This window comes from Schistocerca serialis, chromosome 2, assembly GCF_023864345.2.
Source record: "Schistocerca serialis cubense isolate TAMUIC-IGC-003099 chromosome 2, iqSchSeri2.2, whole genome shotgun sequence".
Classification (NCBI taxonomy): Eukaryota; Metazoa; Arthropoda; class Insecta; order Orthoptera; family Acrididae; genus Schistocerca; species Schistocerca serialis.
In genome coordinates this window covers 359,511,066-359,534,001 of record NC_064639.1, presented here as the reverse complement: position 1 = coordinate 359,534,001, position 22,936 = coordinate 359,511,066, and the positions used below count along the sequence as shown (strand labels likewise).

At 39.1% G+C, this 22,936-nt stretch overlaps 1 protein-coding gene across 1 annotated transcript in view; it reads left to right on the top strand.

The window, feature by feature from the left end:
* Window positions 1-21,484, top strand: part of LOC126457178 (uncharacterized) — a 175,628-nt gene extending 154,144 nt beyond the window's left edge. The window contains exon 9 of the mRNA XM_050093262.1: window positions 21,125-21,484. Coding sequence (XP_049949219.1) covers window positions 21,125-21,239 — 115 coding nt within the window. The 3' untranslated portion in view covers window positions 21,240-21,484. The remainder of the gene's footprint in view (window positions 1-21,124) is intronic.
* Window positions 21,485-22,936: the final 1,452 nt, after the last annotated feature.

Sequence of the window (22,936 nt, the reverse complement as noted above, 5' to 3'; positions counted from 1 at the left end):
ACATGATCTCAAATCTAGCAGCTCAGATCAGAATGCAACTGTCACATGTAGTGGAAGCAACAATCTGGAGAGGGCAGGGAAGGTAAAGGATAGCAGTGTATGGGTGGGGCTCCAGAAATGTCCTTTCATTTTCTGTACTGCAACTGTAGGCAGTTTTCGCTATTTTAGTGGATATGCCATACTTTTAATGCAACACATTCAGTTGCCAGACCACCTTGGCATTCACCTCCTTTGCTGCCAGGTGTGTTAGCTTTGGGCTTTCCCCAGTGCCATGTTCTGTCCACAGATAAACCTGTCCTCAGTCGTTTTACTCCTGCTGCAGCTCTGGCCAGCCTTCTCGATTCACCTAGCCTTGCCATATACAACAAAAAACCAGTTCTCCACTGCTTGCCTCCATATAGCACTCAACAGACGGCTGAATGGCCTTCCCTTCCCCCCCCCCCCCCCCCCCCCCCCCACTTACCACCATTTTGTGTCAATTTTGCCCATCACATTTGAGACAAAGTAGCACAGAGAATACACTCCTCAGTTAAAATTCCAAGTGATTACTTATTAACTGGCCCACAAAGGTGTGTGCTAATATTGTTGTTGTGTATTAGACTATTAGCCAGCCTGTCCATCACCTTATATGTAACGCAGTTTATCCACGCTTTTGTTTCTTACTCTAGAATCATATGATCTCATAACACTTAAATCACACAAGAGAAAACTGACTTTGGTTGACACTATTCATTGCTAGTTGATAGTGTTAATTCCAGTCCTCGTTGTCTTCAGTCTGCATAAGGCCCTTTTTTTTTTTTTTTTTTTTTTTTGGCGGGGGGGGGGGGGGGGGGGGGGGTTCATCAGTCTTTTCACTGGTTTGATACGGCCCACCACAAATTCCTCCCTTTTGCCAACCAACCTCTTCATCTCAGAGTAGCACTTGCAACCTATGTACTCAATTATTTGCTCTGTCTTCCTGTATAGTTTTTCCCCTCTACAGCTCCCTCTGCTACCATGGAAGCAATTCCCTGACTTCTTAACAGATGTCCTATCATCCTGTCCCTCCTCTTTGTCAGTGTTTTCCGCATATTCCTTTCCTCTCCTATTCTGTGCAGAACCTCCTCATTCCTTACATTTTCAGTCCATCTAATTTTCAGCATTCACCTGTAGTACCACATCTCAAATGCTTCAATTCTCGTCTGTTCCGGTTTTCCCACAGTCCATGTTTCACTACCATACAATGCTGTACTCCAGACGTACATCCTCAGAAATTTCCTCCTCAAATTAAGGTCTATGTTTGATACTATTAGACTTCTCTTGACCAGAAATGCCGTTTTTGCCATGGCTAGTCAGCTTTTGATGTCCTCCTTGCTCTGTCTGTCATTGATTATTTTGCTGCCCAGGTAGCAGAATTCTTTAACTTCATCTACTTTGTGACCGTCCATCCTGATGCTAAATTTCTTACTATTCTCATTTCTCCTACTTCTCATTACTTTAGTCTTTCTTTGATTTAGTCTTAACCCATATTCTGTACTCATTAAATTGCTCATTCCATTCAGCATATCATGTAATTCTTCTTCACCTGCACTCAGGATAGCAATGTCATCAGCAAATCCTATCACTGATATCCTTTCACTTTAAATTTTAATTCCACTCTGGAAGCTTTCTTTTACTTCCATCATTGCTTCTTCAATGTACGATTGAACAGTAGGGGGGAAAGACTACATCCCTGTCTTACACCCCTTTTAATATTAGCAGTTCGTTTTTGGTCGTCCATCCCTTTTATTCCTTCTTGGCTCTTGTACATATTCTATATTACCCGTCTCTCCCTGTAGCTTACCCCAATTTTTCTCAGAATGTCGAACATCTTGCACCATTTTACACTGTTGAACCCTTTTTTCAGGTCAACAAATCCTATGAACGTGTCTTGATTTTTCTTTAGTCTTACTTCCATTATCAACCATGACATCAGAATTGCCTTTCTGGTGCCTTTACCTTTTCTACAGCAAAACTAATCATCATCAAGCACATCCACAATTTTCTTTTCCATTCTTCTGGATATTATTCTTGTCAGCAACTTGGATGCTTGAGCTGTTAAGCTGATTGTGCAGTAATTCTTGCACTTGTCAGCTCTTGCAGTCTTCGTAATTGTATGGATGATATTTTTCCAAAAGTCAGATGGTATGTCCCAGACTCATACATTCTACATGCCAATATCAATAGTTGTTTTGTTTCCACTTCTTCCAATGATTTTAGAAATTCAGATGGAATATTATATATCCCTTCTGTCTTAGTTGATTTCAAGTCTTCCAAAGTGCTCTTAAATTCTGATTCTAATACTGGATCACCTATTTCTTCTAAATCAACTCCTGTTTCTTCTTCTATCACATCTGACAAATCTCCCCCTCACATAGGCATTCAATGTACTCTTTCCACCTATCCTCTCTCTCTTCCGCATTTAACAGTGGAATTCCTGTTGCACTGTTAATGTTACCACCCTTGCTTTTTTGTGCCACCGAAGGTTGTTTTGACTTTGTTGTATGCTGAGTCAGTCCTTCCAAAAATCATTTCTTTTTCTATTTCCTCACATTTTTCATGCACCCATTTCATCTTAGCTTCCCTGCACTTTCTATTTATTTCCTTCCTCTGCGACTTGTATTTCTGTATTCCTAAAATTCCTTGAACATTTTTGTACTTCCTCCTTTCATCAATCAACTGAAGTATTTCTTCTGTTACCCAAGGTTTCTTTATGGTTAACTTCTTTGTACCTATGTTTTCCTTTCCAACTTCTGTGATTGCCCTTTTTAGAGTTACCCATTCCTCTTCAACTGTAATGCCTACTGAGCTGTTCTTTACTGCTGTATCTAAAGCCTTAGAGAATTTCAAGTGTTGTCTCCTCATCCCTTATCACTTCTGTATCCCACTTCCTTGCATATTGATGCTTCCTGACTAATCTCTTGAACTTCAGCCTACTCTTCATCACTACTACAGTGTGATCTGAGTCTATACCTGCTCCTGGGTATGCCTTACACTCCAGTATCTGATTTCAGAATCTCTGTCTGCCCATGATGTAATCTAACTGAAATCTTCCCATGTCACCTGATCTTTTCCAATTATACCTCCTCCTCTTGTGATTCTTGAACAGAGTATTCGCTATTACTAGCTGAAATTTGTTACAGAACTCCATTAGTCTTCCTCCTCTCTCATTCCTTGTCCCAAGCCCATAGTCTCCTGTAACCTTTTCATCTACTACTTCCCCTATAACTGCATTCCAGTCCCCCATGACTATTAGATTTTTATCTGTTAATTATACTCTGGCTGGTAGCCTTTTTTAGTGGATGCAGCCTTACACATAAAGTGTTTAAAGAACATACTTCACACACCACTCAAAATGCTGGTAGTCTCCCAAACAGATTGATAGCCAGCAGTTCACTATTCTTGTTATGAATAATGTTCTGCAAGTCTCCTTGTACTGCAGCAGAATTATACTTTACTTTTTGACATCTGTCACAAGAAGCCATTTTATTAATGTTTCCAGATGCTTGCCTGCATTTTACATTTTCCACTCCTCTTTGCCAAAACTTCTATACCTAAATAAAATCCCCTTAAAAATTATATAAAATTGAGCAATTTTCTTATGTCCTTTAATTTCAAAGTTGATTTTAATTAACTTCAATGTTTGGTCTCCTCAAGTCCTTACAGATGTATTTGGTCTTATTCTCTCCACTCACTTATTTCATGTACAGTATTTGTAGTTCTTTCTCTACTCCATTCCCTTTACTTTCTTCCCCAACCAGTGGTAACCTTGACAAGGCATCAGCCCCATTTTGTCTGTACCTTTAACATATCTTCTCATAATAATATATTTATACTTACACAACAAAATCTGGAATCTGCATCCTCTTTTCCTCATTTAAATGACCCATTTCATTTATTTTGTCATATATTACTTGTTCAGTACACATTTCATAACATATCTAATCTATCCTTTGTAAATGAGCCTTGACTTGCCTCCTTTCAGTTCTTTAAATTTTGTTCTCTTTCTGTTTCCACCTGCATAAAATTCCACCACTCTGTCCTTCACAAAAGTGCTACAGTCATGTTTGTACAAGAAATCCATACCCAAAATTATATTCAGTGCCAAACCCTTTGTCACATAACAATTTATATTAAAAAATAATCACTAATTTCAAATACCAATGATATTTCTTTGCTGATGGGCTTACCAGATGCTCCAGTTGTTGTCTTAATCCTTACTCCTGTAACTGATAGTTCTATTAACCTTAAACATTTAATTTGTTGCCAAAAAGATTCAAAAATTGGAGATAAACTTGAGCCAGAGTTTAATAAGGCTACATCTGCAATTCCTCCCACATTGATATAAATTATTGACTGCTTCAGCTCTGTTCAATAATAAATCACCTTCTATTTCACTTCTGCTTTCTTCCTACATAATCCAAATACCTTTACATCTGCCTCCAAAATCCACATCACTATCCACTTCAAAAAGATCCTTAATGGCACTTGAAACAGTCTCTTCTACACTTTGTTCCTCCTATTTATTGGCAGTTTTAAATTTTAATTCATCCCATTCTTCAGGCAACAATGCTTTGTGTAATTCCGCATATGATCATTTTAATCACAATCAGCCTCCTCCTGTCCATCAATTGACATCATTCAGGCTTGCATGCTCGCCATTTAAGGAAGCATAGGTTTCAGTTTTATCCTCAGGGCAAACTATAGCAGTTTCCATATGATCACACATTTCCATTTCTACAATTAACTCATAACCATAATTATCACCTGCAACCACAGGCACATCAACATTATCAACAAATAATTCATCCACATCTGCTACATTATCACAGACACCACACCCTTTACACTACAATGAATAATCCTTTCTTTACTTTCAGCATAATTCTCCCTGTAATTCACTGTAGACTCTTTCCTTTCTTCCTTTCCTTTCTTCATCACACTCATTATTACTGTGAACATTGGCCCTTGTTTCCATATCCACTTCTGTTCCCCCTTTTGATGAAACTACAACATCTGTCTCTGATATGTCAATGAATTTTGTTGCACTTAAACCAATATTGTCCTCTGATTTTGTTTCTCTCTTAAATAATCTCATCAATGCTAAAATTGTATTGTTCTATTACTGGTATTGACCTTTGTGCCATTTTCTCTTTTTATCTCTGTTTCTGTGATTATTAAATCCTCCCCAAAACTTTTGATTACTTAAGACAGCATTCATATGACACTTATCAATTTCTTTATTTTCCTTGCTAATTTTATTCCTCATCCCATCATGTCCTTGTCTGGTGCTGTTCACATCATAATTACCATTCCCCATGCAGACATTAAGTTTTTTGACTGCCTATCCTGTCCGTTTGCATCTGGCAATTTGTCTATTCTCATACCTTCCCTATCACTCCTCTGATCAAAACTGTCCCTTCTCCCCCCAAAATTTCTGTTATCCTTTTGAGGCCTGCTTCTCCAATCTCTATCCTGATTATTTTGACCATTTATATCCTCTCTCGGCCTGTTATTGTGATTAATTACTGTGATTTATTACTGTACTCCTTTTTACTATTTACCCTTTCACAGTACCTGCCATTCGTTCTCCCTCTGTTCCATGTATTTAGGTCTATAACAAAAACCCTGTCAATCTTCTCCACAAAATTTAGAAATTCCTCCACTGACTTTGTTTCACTATGAATCAAATCCCACTGCAAGTGCTCTGTTAACCTTTTCTTTACTATTGAAATTTCTGTTAGCACACCCAGTGGTCTATCCAAGCAATGTAATTTATTTAGTTCTCTAACAAAAAAAAACCTCTCTCAAACTCTTCTTTCCACTCTTATAACTAAGTCCATTCAAAAAGTCATTCTGCAATCTTAGTTGTTTTGCCTGACCCCCATATTTATTCAAGAACAAATTTTAAAAGATCACACACCTTATCTGCATTTTGGCTGCCCATGTTTAAGCACCCCCTTCAAACAAATTTTATTCCTGCCACATCACTCTTTCCTGTCACAAAGTCATCACTGCATGCAGCCAAAAAGCCAACTGCATGGTACTTACTTTCCCCACTAAATAGTTTTGACTGATATCCATGTCCCAAAGAACGTCTCAACAACACATTTCCATTCCCTGCTGCTGCATTCATAATTGTTTCCCTCAATACATTAATTTCCCCTTCTAGTTCCCTTTTATTATTGCAGATACTCTTATGAAAGTCAGAAATTCCCACTTCGATTAATTTAATTTCTGCCTCTGTCTGTCTTTCAAGTAATGTACAGTTTTGTACCTGCACCTGAATTTTCCCCACAAGGTTACTTTGCACAGCTTCTGTTTTTTCTCATAACACTATTTCCATCCCTCTACTCTCTTAGAGAGTTCTGCAACCCTTTTAACATTATTTTAAAGCTTATTTTCTACTTCTGCAAATTTATTTTCCAGCTGATCAATTTATTATACACAGCACTGATTATATTTCCCAGCTCCTCACTATTCTTTCCAATTTTAGATTTTATCTCTTCAAATTCATAATCAAAACCAGATTTTATTTCACCAACTGGTTTCTCACTTACTGTCTTTATGAATGAATTCAGTTTACTTTCTGGCACCCATCCCTCTTTATACTTTAATATCCTAATGCAGTCAATTACAATCACAACAAATCTGTACTACCACTATCCTGAACCACTTTATCACAAGCGGCTTGTCAACCGCCCAATCTTGCCAACAAAAACCTTCGCTGTTCCAGTGACAATGATCAGAAAACTGTATTCACTACACCAACGACAGTGTCAAAAGACCACTCTGCTTGCCTACTCCAGAGCTCGGTCACAAGACCATCTACTGCTGTCAAGTCTGTTACTTTCCCTGGTCCTCCTTATGGAAAATACATGTTACACTGTTTTGTATACATTATGAAAATTAATTTTTTAAATCACATATATATACATCTTATACTATAACTAAATGTCTCTACTTTATCCTTTTAATTTATTATTTTACTTTTGTTCAGAAATGAAATCTCAAAATCTAGTCAAATACACAACTGTATTCTGTTCGTCACTGTGGCATTTTGAAAGTCAAAGGTCATTTCTTTTTTTTATGAACATTGCAAATCATACTTAAGTAAATATTATATCTTAATCTCTACTGCAATGTCAACATGTTGAAGCTAAATAATAGTGTTTGTATGCAGAATTCTGTTGTATCACAGCTTAATTAAAAATAATAAATAATTTAACATTTTGCTTTATATTATGTCTGCTAATCAATGTTATGTATTATAAATAAACAAACATTTAAACTTTAATGACATCCAAATAAGCTGTCATTAAATTTGGTAATAATTTTATTGTGCTCTAGGGATTCCAAAAATTCCAGAAATGTCCTTATATTATCTTTACCTTAACTGTAGGCAGTTTTGGCTATTTTAGTACATGAACAATACTTTTATTGAAACACATCAGTTGCCAGGCCACATTGACATTCACCCCCTTTGTCACCAGGCACATTTTCCTCAGGCTTTCCCCAGTATCATGCTCTGTCTGTGGACAAGCCAGTACTCAGCCACTTTACTCATGCTACATCTCTGTTCAACTTCCCCAATTCACCTAGCCCAGCAATACACAACAAAAAAACCAGTTCTCCACCACTTGCCTCTGTATAGTGCTCAACAGATCAGCCAAGCCGCTGGTTTGTCACAATTTCTTCTGATATGATTGGTTGCCATAAGTTTGTTTCACTTAAAATCTTGTGTTGCAGGAAGTACATGGGTGATTATCTGAGGATATGTCACTCACATGTATAATGTTTGCAGTGACGTAAGTGTAATGATTCATATGTTTGTAAACTTGTACAGTGGAATTCCTTTATATAAAAGGAATGAATTGTGGACTATGGCACATGGAGACAGCAGCATTTTCATTAAATGCAGAGGCATCAGCCCTGATACCAGGCCCATCTAGCCTTTTAACATTAGCCAATATCATGTTGCTTTGGTAATAATGTAGCAGGGCTGAATGCAAGGATAAAACACAGCTGTTAAATTTCCTGAGGGTGTGCAGCTCCACTGCATTGTTTAATGATGATGGCATCTGCTGAAATAAATTATTTTGGAGGTAAAACAGCCCCTCATTTGATTCTCTAAGGAGGATGTTGTAAGAAGAAAAAACAAATCTGAAGTCCCACAGGTCAGAGCAAGGAACGTTTTGATTCCTTAAAAGGGTGAATGGCCTTTCAGACCACAATGCACAAATTTTAACAGTAAAACGTTTTTGTACTCAAACAAAGGTTATATATAATTACAAACTAAGTAGAAAAGTTAATCCAATGGCAATAGAGAATTTTTTAAATCTCGTTAAGAAACAAGATGACAGGATGTTTATAGTGCTGCTAACATAGATCAAAAATATAATGCTTCCCTTGACACAATTATCATGCTCTTTGAAAGCTGCTTTCCATTAGAATGTTTTAAACAGGGTACTATTAGTAAAAGACAGCCTGAGTGGCTGACTAGTGGGATAAGGTTGTCATGAAGAAGAGACGCCTTGCCACGGTTAGCGTGGCTCCCCCCGCCGGAGATTTGAGTCCTGCCTCGGGCATGTGTGTGTGTGTGTGTGTGTGTGTGTGTGTGTGTGTGTGTGTGTGTTTGTGTGTGTCTGTTTTGTCCTTAGTGTAAGTTAGTTTGAGTTAGATTAAGTAGTGTGTAAGCCTAGGGACTGATGACCTCGGCAGTTTGGTCCCATGGAAACTTACCACAAACTTAGACAGACAGATTCATGACAATTGAGCTATAGTAGTCCATTACAAACAGTATTGTAAGATGCTTAAAAATGTTATTAGGTAGGCAAATAGAATACCTAATTCACAGGATAAAATGAAATCCATACGGTTAGTTCTGAAGGAAGTGTTTGGTCAGAACCAAAAGGTTGATCATATAAAGTCAGTATATAGTGAAAATATTTCTGTTACTCATAAGTTAGACATGGGTACACTATTTAACAGTCACATTTTGAACATAGCTGGTGAAATAAATAAAACTTAGTTTCTACAGGGAATCATATAACACTCTTAGAAAATGACTTTCCAAGACTGGTATCTGAAATACTCCTCTGTGATACTGACAAGGAGGAGATTGAGTTAATAATTAAATCACTAAAGACTAAGGACTGTCAAGGATATGATGGAGTATCTAGCAGATTACTAAAGTACTAAGTTGTACATGTTAGCCCTGCGCTTAGCCATATTTGTAATTTTCCCTTTAGGAATGGTCAATTTCCTGAACAATTAAAGTATTCAGTAGCAAAACCACTTTATAAAATGGGAAAGGGATAATGTAGTCAATTTTAGGCCCTTTTCTATGCCATCAGTGTTTGGTGAAGCTATTGAAAAAGTTGTATATGTAAGGATAAATGATCATTTCACTTCATACAATTTGCTGTCAAATGTACAATTTAATTTTAGAAGTAGTTTAACAATTGAAAATGCAATATTCTCTTTTCTCTGTGAGGTACTGAATGGATTAAACAAAAGGTTTCAAATGCTAGTCATATTTTTTGATTTAACTAAGGCATTTGATTGTGTTGATCACAAAATATTGCTCCAGAAGTTGGACCATTATGGAATTAGGGGAGTAGCTTACATTTGTTTCACCTCTTACTTCAAGAACAGACAGAAAAAGGTCATTCTCCATAGTACTGAGAATGGTTAGTGGGGTCTGAAGGAGCACAGTTAAATGTGGGTTGCCCCAGCGATCAGAGTGGGGCCACTCCTGCTCCCTATTTATATAAAGGATATGCCTTGTAGTATTACAAGTGATTCTAAACTATTTCTGCTTGCTGACAATACTACCTTGGTAATAAAAGACATTTTGTGCAATGTTGGCACTGTTTGAAATAGTGCAGTCCAAGACATGAGTTCATGGTTTGCAGAGAAAATAAACTAATGCTAAATCACAGTAAGACTACGTTTATACAGTTTCCAAAACACAGTTCAACCAAATCTGATGTTTTTAAACTACACAGAATAGGCATATGATTAGTGATACTTAACAGTTCAAATTTCTAGGTGCTCAGATAGATAGTACACTGTCATGGAAAGCCCAAGTTCAGGATCTTGTCCAAAGAATTAATACTGCCACTTTTACAATTTAGAACAGTACCTGAAGTAAGTGATAGTTCAACACAAAAAGTTATCTATTTTGTTTATTTTCATTCAGTTATGATTGTATGTCATTATATTTTGGGGCAACTCTTCCTTTTATCAAAGGGTATTTTTGACTCAGAAATGGATGGTTTGGGCAATAAATGGTATAAGTTTACAAACCTCTCGTTGACCCCTGTTCATTAGTCTGGGTATTCTGACACTGGCCTCTCATTATATATATTCTTTACTGTCATTTCTTATTGACAATTTCAGCTCATTCCCAAGAATTAGCAGCTTTCACTCAGTTAATACTAGGCAGAAATCCAATGCATTTGGATCATACCTCCTTGACTCTTTCGCAGAAAGGTGTGCAGTATTCTGCTACATCCATTTTCAGCAAGCTACCACAAGAATTAAAAAATCTTACCAGTAATCCACGCACTTTCAAATCCAAACTAAAGAGTTTCCCCATGGTCATTCCTTCTATTCTGTCACAGAGATCCTTGAAAACATAAGCTGATTCCTGGGTTATATTTTTGTTTACATAAACTTACAGCTTGAAATCTTTATTGGATTCATAAACATTTTACACTCCTGGAAATGGAAAAAAGAACACATTGACACCGGTGTGTCAGACCCACCATACTTGCTCCGGCCACTGCAAGAGGGCTGTACAAGCAATGATCACACGCACGGCACAGCGGACACACCAGGAACCGCGGTGTTGGCCGTCGAATGGCGCTAGCTGCGCAGCATTTGTGCACCGCCGCCGTCAGTGTCAGCCAGTTTGCCGTGGCATACGGAGCTCCATCGCAGTCTTTAATACTGGTAGCATGCCGCGACAGCGTGGACATGAACCGTATGTGCAGTTGACGGACTTTGAGCGAGGGCGTATAGTGGGCATGCGGGAGGCCGGGTGGACGTACCGCCGAATTGCTCAACACGCGGGGCGTGAGGTCTCCACAGTACATCGATGTTGTCGCCAGTGGTCGGCGGAAGGTGCACGTGCCCGTCGACCTGGGACTGGACCGCAGCGACGCACGGATGCACGCCAAGACTGTAGGATCCTACGCAGTGCCGTAGGGAACCGCACCGCCACTTCCCAGCAAATTAGGGACACTGTTGCTCCTGGGGTATCGGCGAGGACCATTCGCAACCGTCTCCATGAAGCTGGGCTATGGTCCCGCACACCATTAGGCCGTCTTCCGCTCACGCCCCAACATCGTGCAGCCTGCCTCCAGTGGTGTCGCGACAGGCGTGAATGGAGGGACGAATGGAGACGTGTCGTCTTCAGCGATGAGAGTCGCTTCTGCCTTGGTGCCAATGATGGTCGTATGCGTGTTTGGCGCCGTGCAGGTGAGCGCCACAATCAGGACTGCATACGACCGAGGCACACAGGGCCAACACCCGGCATCATGGCGTGGGGAGCGATCTCCTACACTGGCCGTACACCACTGGTGATCGTCGAGGGGACACTGAATAGTGCACGGTACATCCAAACCGTCATCGAACCCATCGTTCTACCCTTCCTAGACCGGCAAGGGAACTTGCTGTTCCAACAGGACAATGCACGTCCGCATGTATCCCATGCCACCCAACGTGCTCTAGAAGGTGTAAGTCAACTACCCTGGCCAGCAAGATCTCCGGATCTGTCCCCCATTGAGCATGTTTGGGACTGGATGAAGCGTCGTCTCACGCGGTCTGCACGTCCAGCACGAACGCTGGTCCAACTGAGGCGCCAGGTGGAAATGGCATGGCAAGCCATTCCACAGGACTACATCCAGCATCTCTAGGATCATCTCCATGGGAGAATAGCAGCCTGCATTGCTGCGAAAGGTGGATATACACTGTACTAGTGCCGACATTGTGCATGCTCTGTTGCCTGTGTCTATGTGCCTGTGGTTCTGTCAGTGTGACCATGTGATGTATCTGACCCCAGGAATGTGTCAATAAAGTTTCCCCTTCCTGGGACAATGAATTCACGGTGTTCTTATTTCAATTTCCAGGAGTGTATTTAATATGTTATTAGTTTTCTGTTGTAATTTCATGTGCTGGCATATTCTGTGAACATGGAGCTCTGCTTCTCAATTTATGGACTTCATCTATGGAACTAGACATTTAAAACAAAATAAATAAAACGGTGTAGGTAGATTAGAAACATTTTAAAAGAGAAATGGACAGGTTGAAGTTGGATGTAGTCAAAAATACCAAACTGCAGAAGTGGTAAGAACAGTATTTCTGGCCATGTGAGGGGGTATCAATACAAAATCAAATAGGGTTAATGAAGGAGTAGGTCTAATAATGAACAAGAAGAGAGACATCTAGGTGAACTATTATGAAGAACAGAGTGAATGGATTATCACAAACCAAAATAGACAGAAACACACCACAGTAGTAAAATAATACATGCTACTAGCTCTGTAGGTGAAAAAGATATTTAAAAAGGGTATGATGAGATAAAAGAAATTTGTCAGTATACTAAGAAAGGAGAAAATTTAACAATTTTTGGGGGCTAGAATTTAGTAGTGGGAAGAGGATGAGAAAGAAAAAGAGCAGGAGATCATGAAATGGAGGAAGAAGGGGGAAGCTGCCAACCAGAAGTTTTCACAGAGCACGGTTTAATAATTGCAAACACTTGGTTTATAAAAATGACAGAATATTGTGTAATGAAGAAGTTTTCAGATAGATTGCATTGTTGTATACAGAGAATTAGAAGCAATGTTTTAAACTTCAAAAGAGTTCCAAGAACAGTTGAGCACTCAATCAATAATTTATTAGTTGCAGACATTGCAGACAAAAGGTTCAGGTACTGTAAAAAAAAGTAGGAAGCTAGAAGATGGGACTTGGATAAGTTAACACAACTGGAAACTTTTCAGGGTTTCAAAGATAGTATTAGGCAATGACAAACCAAAACATAGAACATGAATAGAACAGAAAAGGAATGGGAAGCTTTGTGAGATAAAGTAGTGAATGAAATAAAGGAAGATTTACATAAAAAGACAGGTCCTAGCAGAAAATCTGTGATGACTCAGGAGATATTAAATTTGAATGAGGAAAGTAGAAAATATAAAATACAGCTAAAGGAACTTGTAAAATGAAATACATATGTCTAAAAAGTGAGACTGTCAGCAATTGTAAAGTGGCAAAACAAGAATGACGAAACGAGAAATGCAAAGCTGTAGAAGCATGTGTAACTATAGTTAAGGTAGATGCTGCTTACAGGATAATTTTAAAAAAACTCTGGAGGATAAAGCAGCAGCTACAGGAACATCAAGACCACAGATGGCAAGGAAGTTCTAAGCAAAGAAAGGAAGGTTCAAAGGCGCAAAGAATAAATAGAAGGGTTATGGAAATGAAGTAAATTTGATCACAGGTGTGAGTATTACCAAAATGTTTGTTTAATAAGTCATGGTTGCAAGATGGTAACAGTTTACCTACAGAAAGCTGGTAGTAGCTGACCTGGGGGAAAGTCAGTTTGAGTTTTAGAGGTATAGGAACATTCTAAGTAATACTGGCACTATGATTTACCTTAGAGGATAACAGAAAGTCTAGGCTAGAATGACAACAATATAAAATTGATAGATTACCACCACATAAAGAAGGCATTGAGTGGCAGACCCACACACTGAAAGAAGACTGTTAGATATCGTACACCATCAGTAAAGTCCTCCTTCAGACATAGAAAAATATACACACACACACATTCATACATGCACAACTCACACATATATGGCCACTGTTGTTTCTGGGCACTAAAGCATGAAAGTGGTGAGCAGCAATCTTGGCTGAGGGGTAGCAGAGGGGCAGAAGACAAATGGGGCTTTGAGGGCGAGGGATATTAGGGTATTGATGGAGGGGGGAGGGAGATGCTGTAGTGCTGCCTGTGCGAGTGTGCAGGGATATGATGGGGTAGTGTGGTGAGCTGTTAGTATCAGGTGTCTCTGGTATGGAGGAAAACTGGAGAGGAGAGAAGCAGAGAAGGGAAAACGACTATGCAGATGTGCTGGGTGGATAGCAGGTGTGGGTAAGGCTGGAGTGGGAGCAGTAAGGGGATAGAGGCAAGGTGGAACAGGGACTAGTGAAGTCAAGTACACCACGATGCATGACATGCTCAGCAACTGGATGATCCTGCTGTCTCTTGGTTACAGTTTGGCAGTGGCCATTCATGAAGACAGACAGCTTGTCAGTGGTCATGCCCACACAGAGTGCTGAACAGTGGTTGCAGCAAAGTTGGTAGATCACATAGCTGCATTCACAGGTGGCTCTGCCTTTCATGGGTTATGAGATGCTTGTGACAGGACTGGAGTAGGTGATTGTGGGAGAATGTATGGGTCAGGTCTTGTGGCTACATCTTTTACAGAGATGTGAGCCACCGGGCATGGGGTGGGAGCAGGGGTGGAACAGGTATGAACAAGGATGCTGCATAGGATGGGTGGATGGCAGAGGAGGGGACAATAGTAGGGACAATATCATTCATGATCACTGTGACTGGCTATCCCCTCACCCACAACTACATCTCCTTTGAATGCATCACCTAAAAACAAACACCATGGTACATTCATGGGCACCTGCATGGCAACATCCTATGCCAAACTCTTCATGGGCCATCTGGAGCAATGCTTCCTAACCACCCATAATCCCAAAACCCTCACCCGTCTCAAGTTCAATGATGACACCTTCATGATTTGGACTAACAATGAGGACACCATATCCACATTCCTCCAGAAGCTCAACACTGTCTCCTCCATTCATTTCGCCTGGTCCTTCTCAGTCCAGCAAGCCACCTTGCTGGAGGTAAGCCTCCAGCTTTCAGATCCACATCAGACCTACCAACCACCAACAATACATTCATTTTGATGGCTGACAACTATTTCTCACCAAGAAGTCTCTTCCATAAAGCCTAATTACTCATGATGCAGTAATGAGTAATCCCTCATCATATATGTTGAGGTTCTCACAGAGGCTTTCATGGACAAAAGTTACCCTTCCTTTCACAGACCAAAATTATCCTCACTACCTTGTTCAGAAACAGATCTCCTGCACCTTATCTCTTTAGTTACCTACCATCCCTCACATACCATAGCAGGTCATTCCCATTTTCAAGAAGGGTCATAGAAAAGACATGCAAAACTTTAGGACTATATCTCTGACATTAGCCTGCTTTAAAATTTTGGAACGTGTTTTGTAATTATGTATTACAACATTACTGGAGATCTAAAATCTGCTCTGTAGGAAATAACATGGGCTTCAATAACAGTGATCACGTGAAACCTAGCTTGCTCAGTTTGTCCATGAGAGCCAGAAAGCATTAGATGCTGGTGTCCAGTTGATGCTGAGTTTCTTGACTTCAGAAGACATTTGACACAGTTTCACCCTACTGCCTAATGAACAAAATACGAGTGTATGGAATATCAAACCAGCTGTGTGTTTGGATTGAAGAGTTCTAGCAAATGGAACACAGCATGACACTCTCAACGGAGCTAAACTTGTGGACATAAAAATATCTCCGGGCATACCCAAAGGGAGTGTTATAGGACCATTACCACTCATAACAGATATAAACAACCAAATGAATAATGTCAATAGTTCCACAAGGCTGTTGCCTACAGAGAAGTCACAGTGCCTGAAAAGTCCCACAGATGATTGACACTTGGTGCAGGGACTGGTAATTTACCCTCAACATAAACAAATGTAACATACTGAACATAAACAGGCAGAAAGACCCACTACTGTATGATTACATGATTGCAGAACAATCACTGGAAGCAGTCACATCCATAAAACATCTAAGGATATGCATGTGAAACAATTTAAAGTGGAATGACCACATAAAATTTATCACAGTAAGGCAGAAGCCAGACAGATTCATTGGAAGAGTCCTCAGGAAGCATATCCCACTCACAAAGAAAGCAACTTACAAAACCCTTGTTTGACCAATACTTTGATACTGCTCATTAATCTGGGATCTGTACCAGGTAGAATTGATATATGAAATAGAAAAGAGCCAAAGAAGAGAAGCAAGTTCTGTTACAGGTTTATTTAGTAATCATGAAAGCTTCACAGAGATCCAGAGGCAGGTGATGCAAAGAGAGGCATTCTGCGCATGGTGTGCTTTACTGTTAATTTTCCAAGAGTGTGTATTCCTAGAAGGGTCAAACAATATGTTGCTTCCTCATACGTATATCTCACGAAATGACCATGAACATAAAATTAGAGAGATTCTGGCTCACATAGAGGCTTACTAAGAACGTTCTTCTCACAAACCATTCTCACCTGGAACTGGAAAGAGGTGGGGGAGTGACAGTAGCAAGTGCCCTCGACCACACACCATAAGAAGATGGCTTGAAGAGTATAGCTGTTGATGTAAACTGGTCAGAAAGGAGTTCTCCCTTGTGACTCAGTACCAACCAGGACTGGAGCAAATGAATCATGTTCTCCATCAGGGTTTCATCTATATGCAGTCGTACCCTGAAATGAGAAATATTCTCCACACTCCTCCCTCAGTGGTATTCTATCACCCACTTAACCTATGAAATATCCTTGTCTGTCCCTATTCCACCCCTGTTCCAAACCCCTTGCCCCATGGCTCATATCCCTGTAAAAGACCTAACCTTGAGACCTGACCCGTACATCCTCCCACTATGACTTACTCCAATGCTGCCACAGGTACCTTCTACAAAACACTGTCCAACATTCTATGTGGGCATGACCACTAACAAGTTCTCTGTCCACATTAACGGCCATAGCTAATGTGTGACCAAGAGACGGGCGGACCAACCATTTGCCAAGTTCATAAAATACATACGGCTGTTGGTAAATTACTGCATCAAGAAATTTGCCAAGTATGCTGCTCAGCATGATGTGCTTGAGCTCAACAACTGCTTCACAGGCTGTGCTGTTTGGATTCTTCCCACCAACACCAGCTATTCTGAACTGCATAGATAAGAACCCTTCCTATAACATACCCTTCGTTCTTATAACTGCCCTGGCCTCAAACTTTGCTAATCCCTGTCCCCACCTGACTCTACCCTCTTCCTGCTCCCACTCCAGTCTCACACACACCTGCTATCCCCTCAGTGCATCTGCACAGTCCCATCTCCTCCTCCGCTTCTCGTCTCCCTCCCCACCCTTCTTTTTCCTGCACTCCCCTTCCCTTTAGTACAGTCTCGATATGCTGATCCTATCTCTACTACATGGCTTCACATTCTCACAGGCAGCAATTGCTGCTCACTGCAGACTGGCCTTAGTGCCTGGAAATATTAGTGGCTGCTGCTCATTGCAGACTGGCCTTAGTGCCTGGAAATGTTAGTGGCTGGAATTAAAGTTAAGCTAGAAGAAATAAGAATTTTAACTGTTGGTAATGACATTGCAATTCTGTCAGAGATGGCAAGATGAAGATATATCAAAATAAAACAAGGGTAATGGATTGTAGTCAAATTAAATCAAATAATGATAGGAGAAATAGTTTTGAAAATTATAGCTGAAAGTAATTGACGAGTTTTGCCCTTTGGGCAGCAAAGTCACTGATAACTGCAAATGTAGAAAGGATAGAAAGTGTAAACTTGAAATAGCAGCTGAGCTTTTCTAAAAAGGAAAATTTGTTAACATTGAGTATAAATTTAAGTCTTATGAAATCTTTTCTGAAAGTATTTGCTTAGAATGTATCATTTTTTGAAAGTCTGTGTGGATGATAAGCAGTTTATTTAAGATGAGAACAGAGGCTTTTGAAATGTGGTGTCACAGAAGAATACTAACAATTAGATGGATAAGTTGAATAACTAATGAATAGGTACTGAGTCAAACTTAGGAGAAAAGAGCTTTATGGCATAACCTGACTAAAAGATTAGTTAGATTGACTGGACAAATTCTGAGGCATTAAGAAATAGTTAATTTGCTAATGGAAGGAAGTTCATGTGTTGGGGGTGAGGATAATAACTGTAATTGTAGAGAATATTAAGGCTTGACTGCAGTAACCAGTTCATACAGATGTTGGGTACATTAATCACACAGATACAGATGTAGAGAGGGGGAGGGGGAGGAGGGAGAGAGAGAGAGAGAGAGAGAGAGAGAGAGAGAGAGAGAGAGAGAGAGAGAGAAAAGAAACTCTATGGGATAGATTATTAGTGTGGGGAGCAACATCAAACCACACAGGCATGGAACTAAGATAGGTAAGACACAGCATGATACTTCTTGTAGCAGTCAAGTTACAACTCACATATCAGAAGTATGTTTATTCCAAATGTTTAACTCAGCAATATTCCTTGTAATCTACACAGTTTTAGGAACATACTTGTTCAGAGAGTGACCACTAAATAGGTCACAGTCTTATTACAAGACTGAGTACACCATTACAAATATTGCCAAAAAGGATACTTCACATCAGTTTGACGTATTAAGGTGATTGCACACAGGTGAAGTTGGTGGAAAGCCACTAGGTTACCAACACAATTCTCAACATGAATTTATGTCGAAATACAGCAGTTGAAAGACTGCTGACACCGTTCTTCACCAAAAGCATTATATGCAACCAATATAGTGTTCAAGCAATTCCCACACTTAGCAACAAATACATACAACTTCTTTTGGGACAAAAGAAAGAATAAGGTGCAGACTAGCTGTAGATGCACAACTGTAATGGTGGCCTAACTAAAATCTTTTTAAGAGATGAGAGGGTTAAAAGTATAAAAACAGTAAAATACAACAAGAATTAAAATATGAAAAGACAAAAAGAACTCGAGAGGGTGTGAATTCATATTGCCCCTCCCCCCCTCTCCCATACACACACACACACACACACACACACACACACACACACACACACACACACTTAGGGACACCAAATTCATGTTGATAGACAGTTCTGAATCTTATGATAAAAGGATAAATCCTTTGGAATGATCTAAAATAGTATAGAAGGTAAGTGTGCATGGCTGATCAATGAACTAGGCAATCTGCAACACACTACATGAAAATTTCAATAGTGTTATCACATCCATCTTGTCATCATCTGCATGGGCAAATGTCAATATAGTTTTGCCCCCCACCCTCTTATTAAAATACACACAATATAAAATGCATCAGTTACAAAATGTGGCATACAGTGAGTTGCTACAGCCAGATGGTTGAGTGTGAGCCCCTCCTCCTCCTCCCTCAGCTATATGGCCCTCTGAGTCAGCAGCGGGATGACAGCTGACAAGGGAATGTCTCATTTGTCACGTTGAGTTCCTAGCAGGAATTCTTGGTTTCTTATTCATTTCCCGAGACTCCCTCATACCCCAGTACACAACATAATGAAACGTGTCATTTCAGGTGTTCTGAGCATATGATTATTTTAAATGTTCTTGGCTAGTCAGCTAGGTGATGTCATCCAAATGACACAAACTGATTTTTTGTCACCTTCAGGCAGTCCTAATGACCTGTTGTCTGAAGATGGCAACTAGTTAGTTTGCCAAAATATCACACCTTTTGGACAAAGCCAACCATCTACATACCTGACAACATTTAAAAAACAAATTATACATGCTTCCCTTGCTGTTGAAATAGCAGTGTTTTTCCTTCACTGCTGTATCGTTTAATCTGCTGGATACATTTGCTGCAGTACTTTTAGGGGACTAAGAAAACTGCAGCAAATGAGAAACATTTTGCTTTGAAGAAAAAACTGCTGCTTCTTCAACAGCTAGGGAAGCATATATAATTTGTTTTTTAAATGTTCCAAGATATTCAGCCAGTTGGCTTAGTCCAAAAGGCATGACTTATTGTCATCTTCAGACGCTCAGTCATCAGGACTACTCAAGTGCCTACAGAACTTCAGGATCACATGCAGTTCTGTACTAAATACCCATTTACTGATTGGTAAGGTAAATTCTGGAGCCATAGTCAGAGAAAATGACTGAACAGCCAATAGTCATGTATATGACATGGAAATCATGCTTATCTAAACTGTTACAAAAAAAGTATTTAAAATTAACTTAGGGGTGTATCCTTCTTAAAGCTTGTAATGTCCAAAACTATTCTGAATCTTTTAAGAAGCCAAGATGGAGACCTACTCCTGCTTAAGTGTAAAACTTTGAAATGGGCTATTTCTGTCTCTAAACACTAGTAGTTCACAAAAATCCAAAAATGCCTTCTTCCCCGAGTAGAGTACTTGTGGCATTGGCTCATGGCAACCACTGTTTGGATGTAAGTATGGAATATTGGTATAAATTCATATGTTTGTATAATTTCTGTATCTTTCATTGAAATAGAAAAGCTCTTTTAATAAAAAGAACTGATTTCTCTTCAAAGAGCAGTAAACTCACAAGAAGTGTCTGATGATGTGTTCCATCTGTCAGAAGACTGTCAGCAAATGAAAGAAATTGTGTATATGAGAATGCTATCCTCTTGCACATATTAGAATAGGCCTAACTTAAACAGTGGAGTGGTAGTTTACACACATTGCTCTTAAGATTCATACTCTGGGTCTTAGTTAACACTACAGTAGACAACTTTATCAGTACCATGGCAATGGATTGGATGAGTAGCTAAAACTATGGAAAATTTTGATAGAATACATGAATGTGGTAATTTTGACTGTTGGTGGAAGAAATCAAAAGAGCATGGTAGTGGTGAAACACCTTACTGTTTTATCTTGGTAACAATACATTATTTTGAAATGCAGTTAAAGTTATTGGGTGGGCTGCCAATTCCAAAGGCACACATTAGTTACCTTGCTGTGCCACCTATAGACTACACTTCTTGGGACGTAGGCCTGATATACTTTTCAGATCAACTCCACTGCTGTTCACTCTCTTTAATTGTTTTCCTGTCATATAATATCATTTTCGTCTTTTCATTTCCAGGATAAAAGTCATGTTTAGTTTAATTAGTCAGTCTGTTACCATAGTTCAAAGATTTTTGGCTAAAACAAGAGCTATTATATATAATAAAAATCCATCTCTTACATGATTTTTGACAGAGTGCATCATTGTTGCTGCAGGTATGTGCACTGCTGGCGGGCCTGGGGTGGAGCTCTGACTATGGCTTTGAGGTGGTGCCCACTGTTCACATACTTTGATCCAACAACCTCAGCCTGCCGTATTGGCTTTTGCTGAGAGATGCTTTGTAGCTTCAGTATTTTATTACACTGACAGCACCGAAGGAGAACACATTTGATACTTTGTTGGATATAAAAACAATCACCAAAAAAACAAAAATGTAACAATTTAAAATCTATAGGTAACAATATATTATGTATCACTATAAAAATGACACAGCAAAATTAAAATGTGTCTCATAATGAGGTACTGTGCACAGTATATTTAGGAGTCACTGCCATAAATCTTCGATGTGCTTTCAATTTCAATACATTTTTTTGTTCAGCTTCATTTATTGACAAAGGCACACATGAATATAATTTTTTTTCAAAAGTTACATTCTGTAAACCAATAAAAATAAAAAGTAAAAACCTACACACTAAAACAAAGAGAAGGGGAAAGAAAAAAGAATTGATATAAATTAGTAAAAGTACCACACAGTCTTCCAAAAGTCTGATTGTTGCTTGTCTTTAGTTTATTTTTCTAGTGCTGATTTCGATTTGGAGAGTTGTAAAATCTTTCTGTTCTTGTAGGTGTTTATACACAGTAGAGAATACATATCTGTGTGCCCTTTGTATGCTATTAAGAATTGCCTGTGACAGCCACTGAGCACAACAATAGATGAATTGTATCTTAAATCAGTGTTATAATCATAAATCATCAGGATCATTTTGACTGGAGAAAATGCTTGTCTTTTGCTCCAATTATAAAATTCCTCCAAGTTAAAGCTGAAAAACAAGTTTTGACTAGATGATCTCCTTTATCATACATACACATTCTCTAGATGAATCAATGAATGACAGCAAATATTCAAGTTAATGAAAAACTGGACTTAATTGCTAACAGCTGTATATGCTATCACTGTAGAAGTTGTATTAAGCTGGGAGTCCACTATAAATGCTCTCCTATAGCAATAATTACATGACTCATCTGGTTAACAGCACCCTGTGAATGACATGCATGTAATTCTTCATAATTATAATTACATTTAGCAGTAAATTATGAAACTGGGTTCTCTAAATTAGCTTTCACTCATGTTAACACTATTCTCAGATACATAGATGTAGTCCTTGCTCATTATGAGTGTAATAAACAAACCAATTTTGCCACAAATATTGACACTTGCTGTGTTTGGAAAAAAAAGAAGAGGAAAGGAGGCATGTGTCATTCCTTTCCATTTTCTCAACCCTTAGACAAGAAAGCTAGGCTTGATATTTAAACTGGCTCCTGATTTCATTCTGTAGACAAGTTTCAGTGAAATGTGAATATCCCCCCCCCCCCCCCCCCCCACTCTCTCTCTCTCTCTTAAGACCTTGCAAAACTGGCATTAATAATTATAATAATCACAACTGAATTACTGAAGTATTACTTGCAAGTTTACGATCACTTATTCTCTTGAAATATTATACCTTGTATACCACTTTAGCATTCACCCAGTCAATACTAATTACTAAGCCATGTTTCAAGTGAACTTCAGAGCTTACCTCTGCCCATCACATACACTAATTACCATCATTCTGTAACCGTGCTCATGTCTCATATTGATGTATCTGACTAAAACCGAACTGTGTAGTGCTTATCTTTATAGAGAAGGCCAACTTGTAATTAGAGGTTGTACAAAGGTATTAAAGAAAACAACTTTCTGTACCCAACAATATAATGTAGAAACAGCCTTGGACCTTACTGTATTGCACACGGCTCATACCACAACCAAT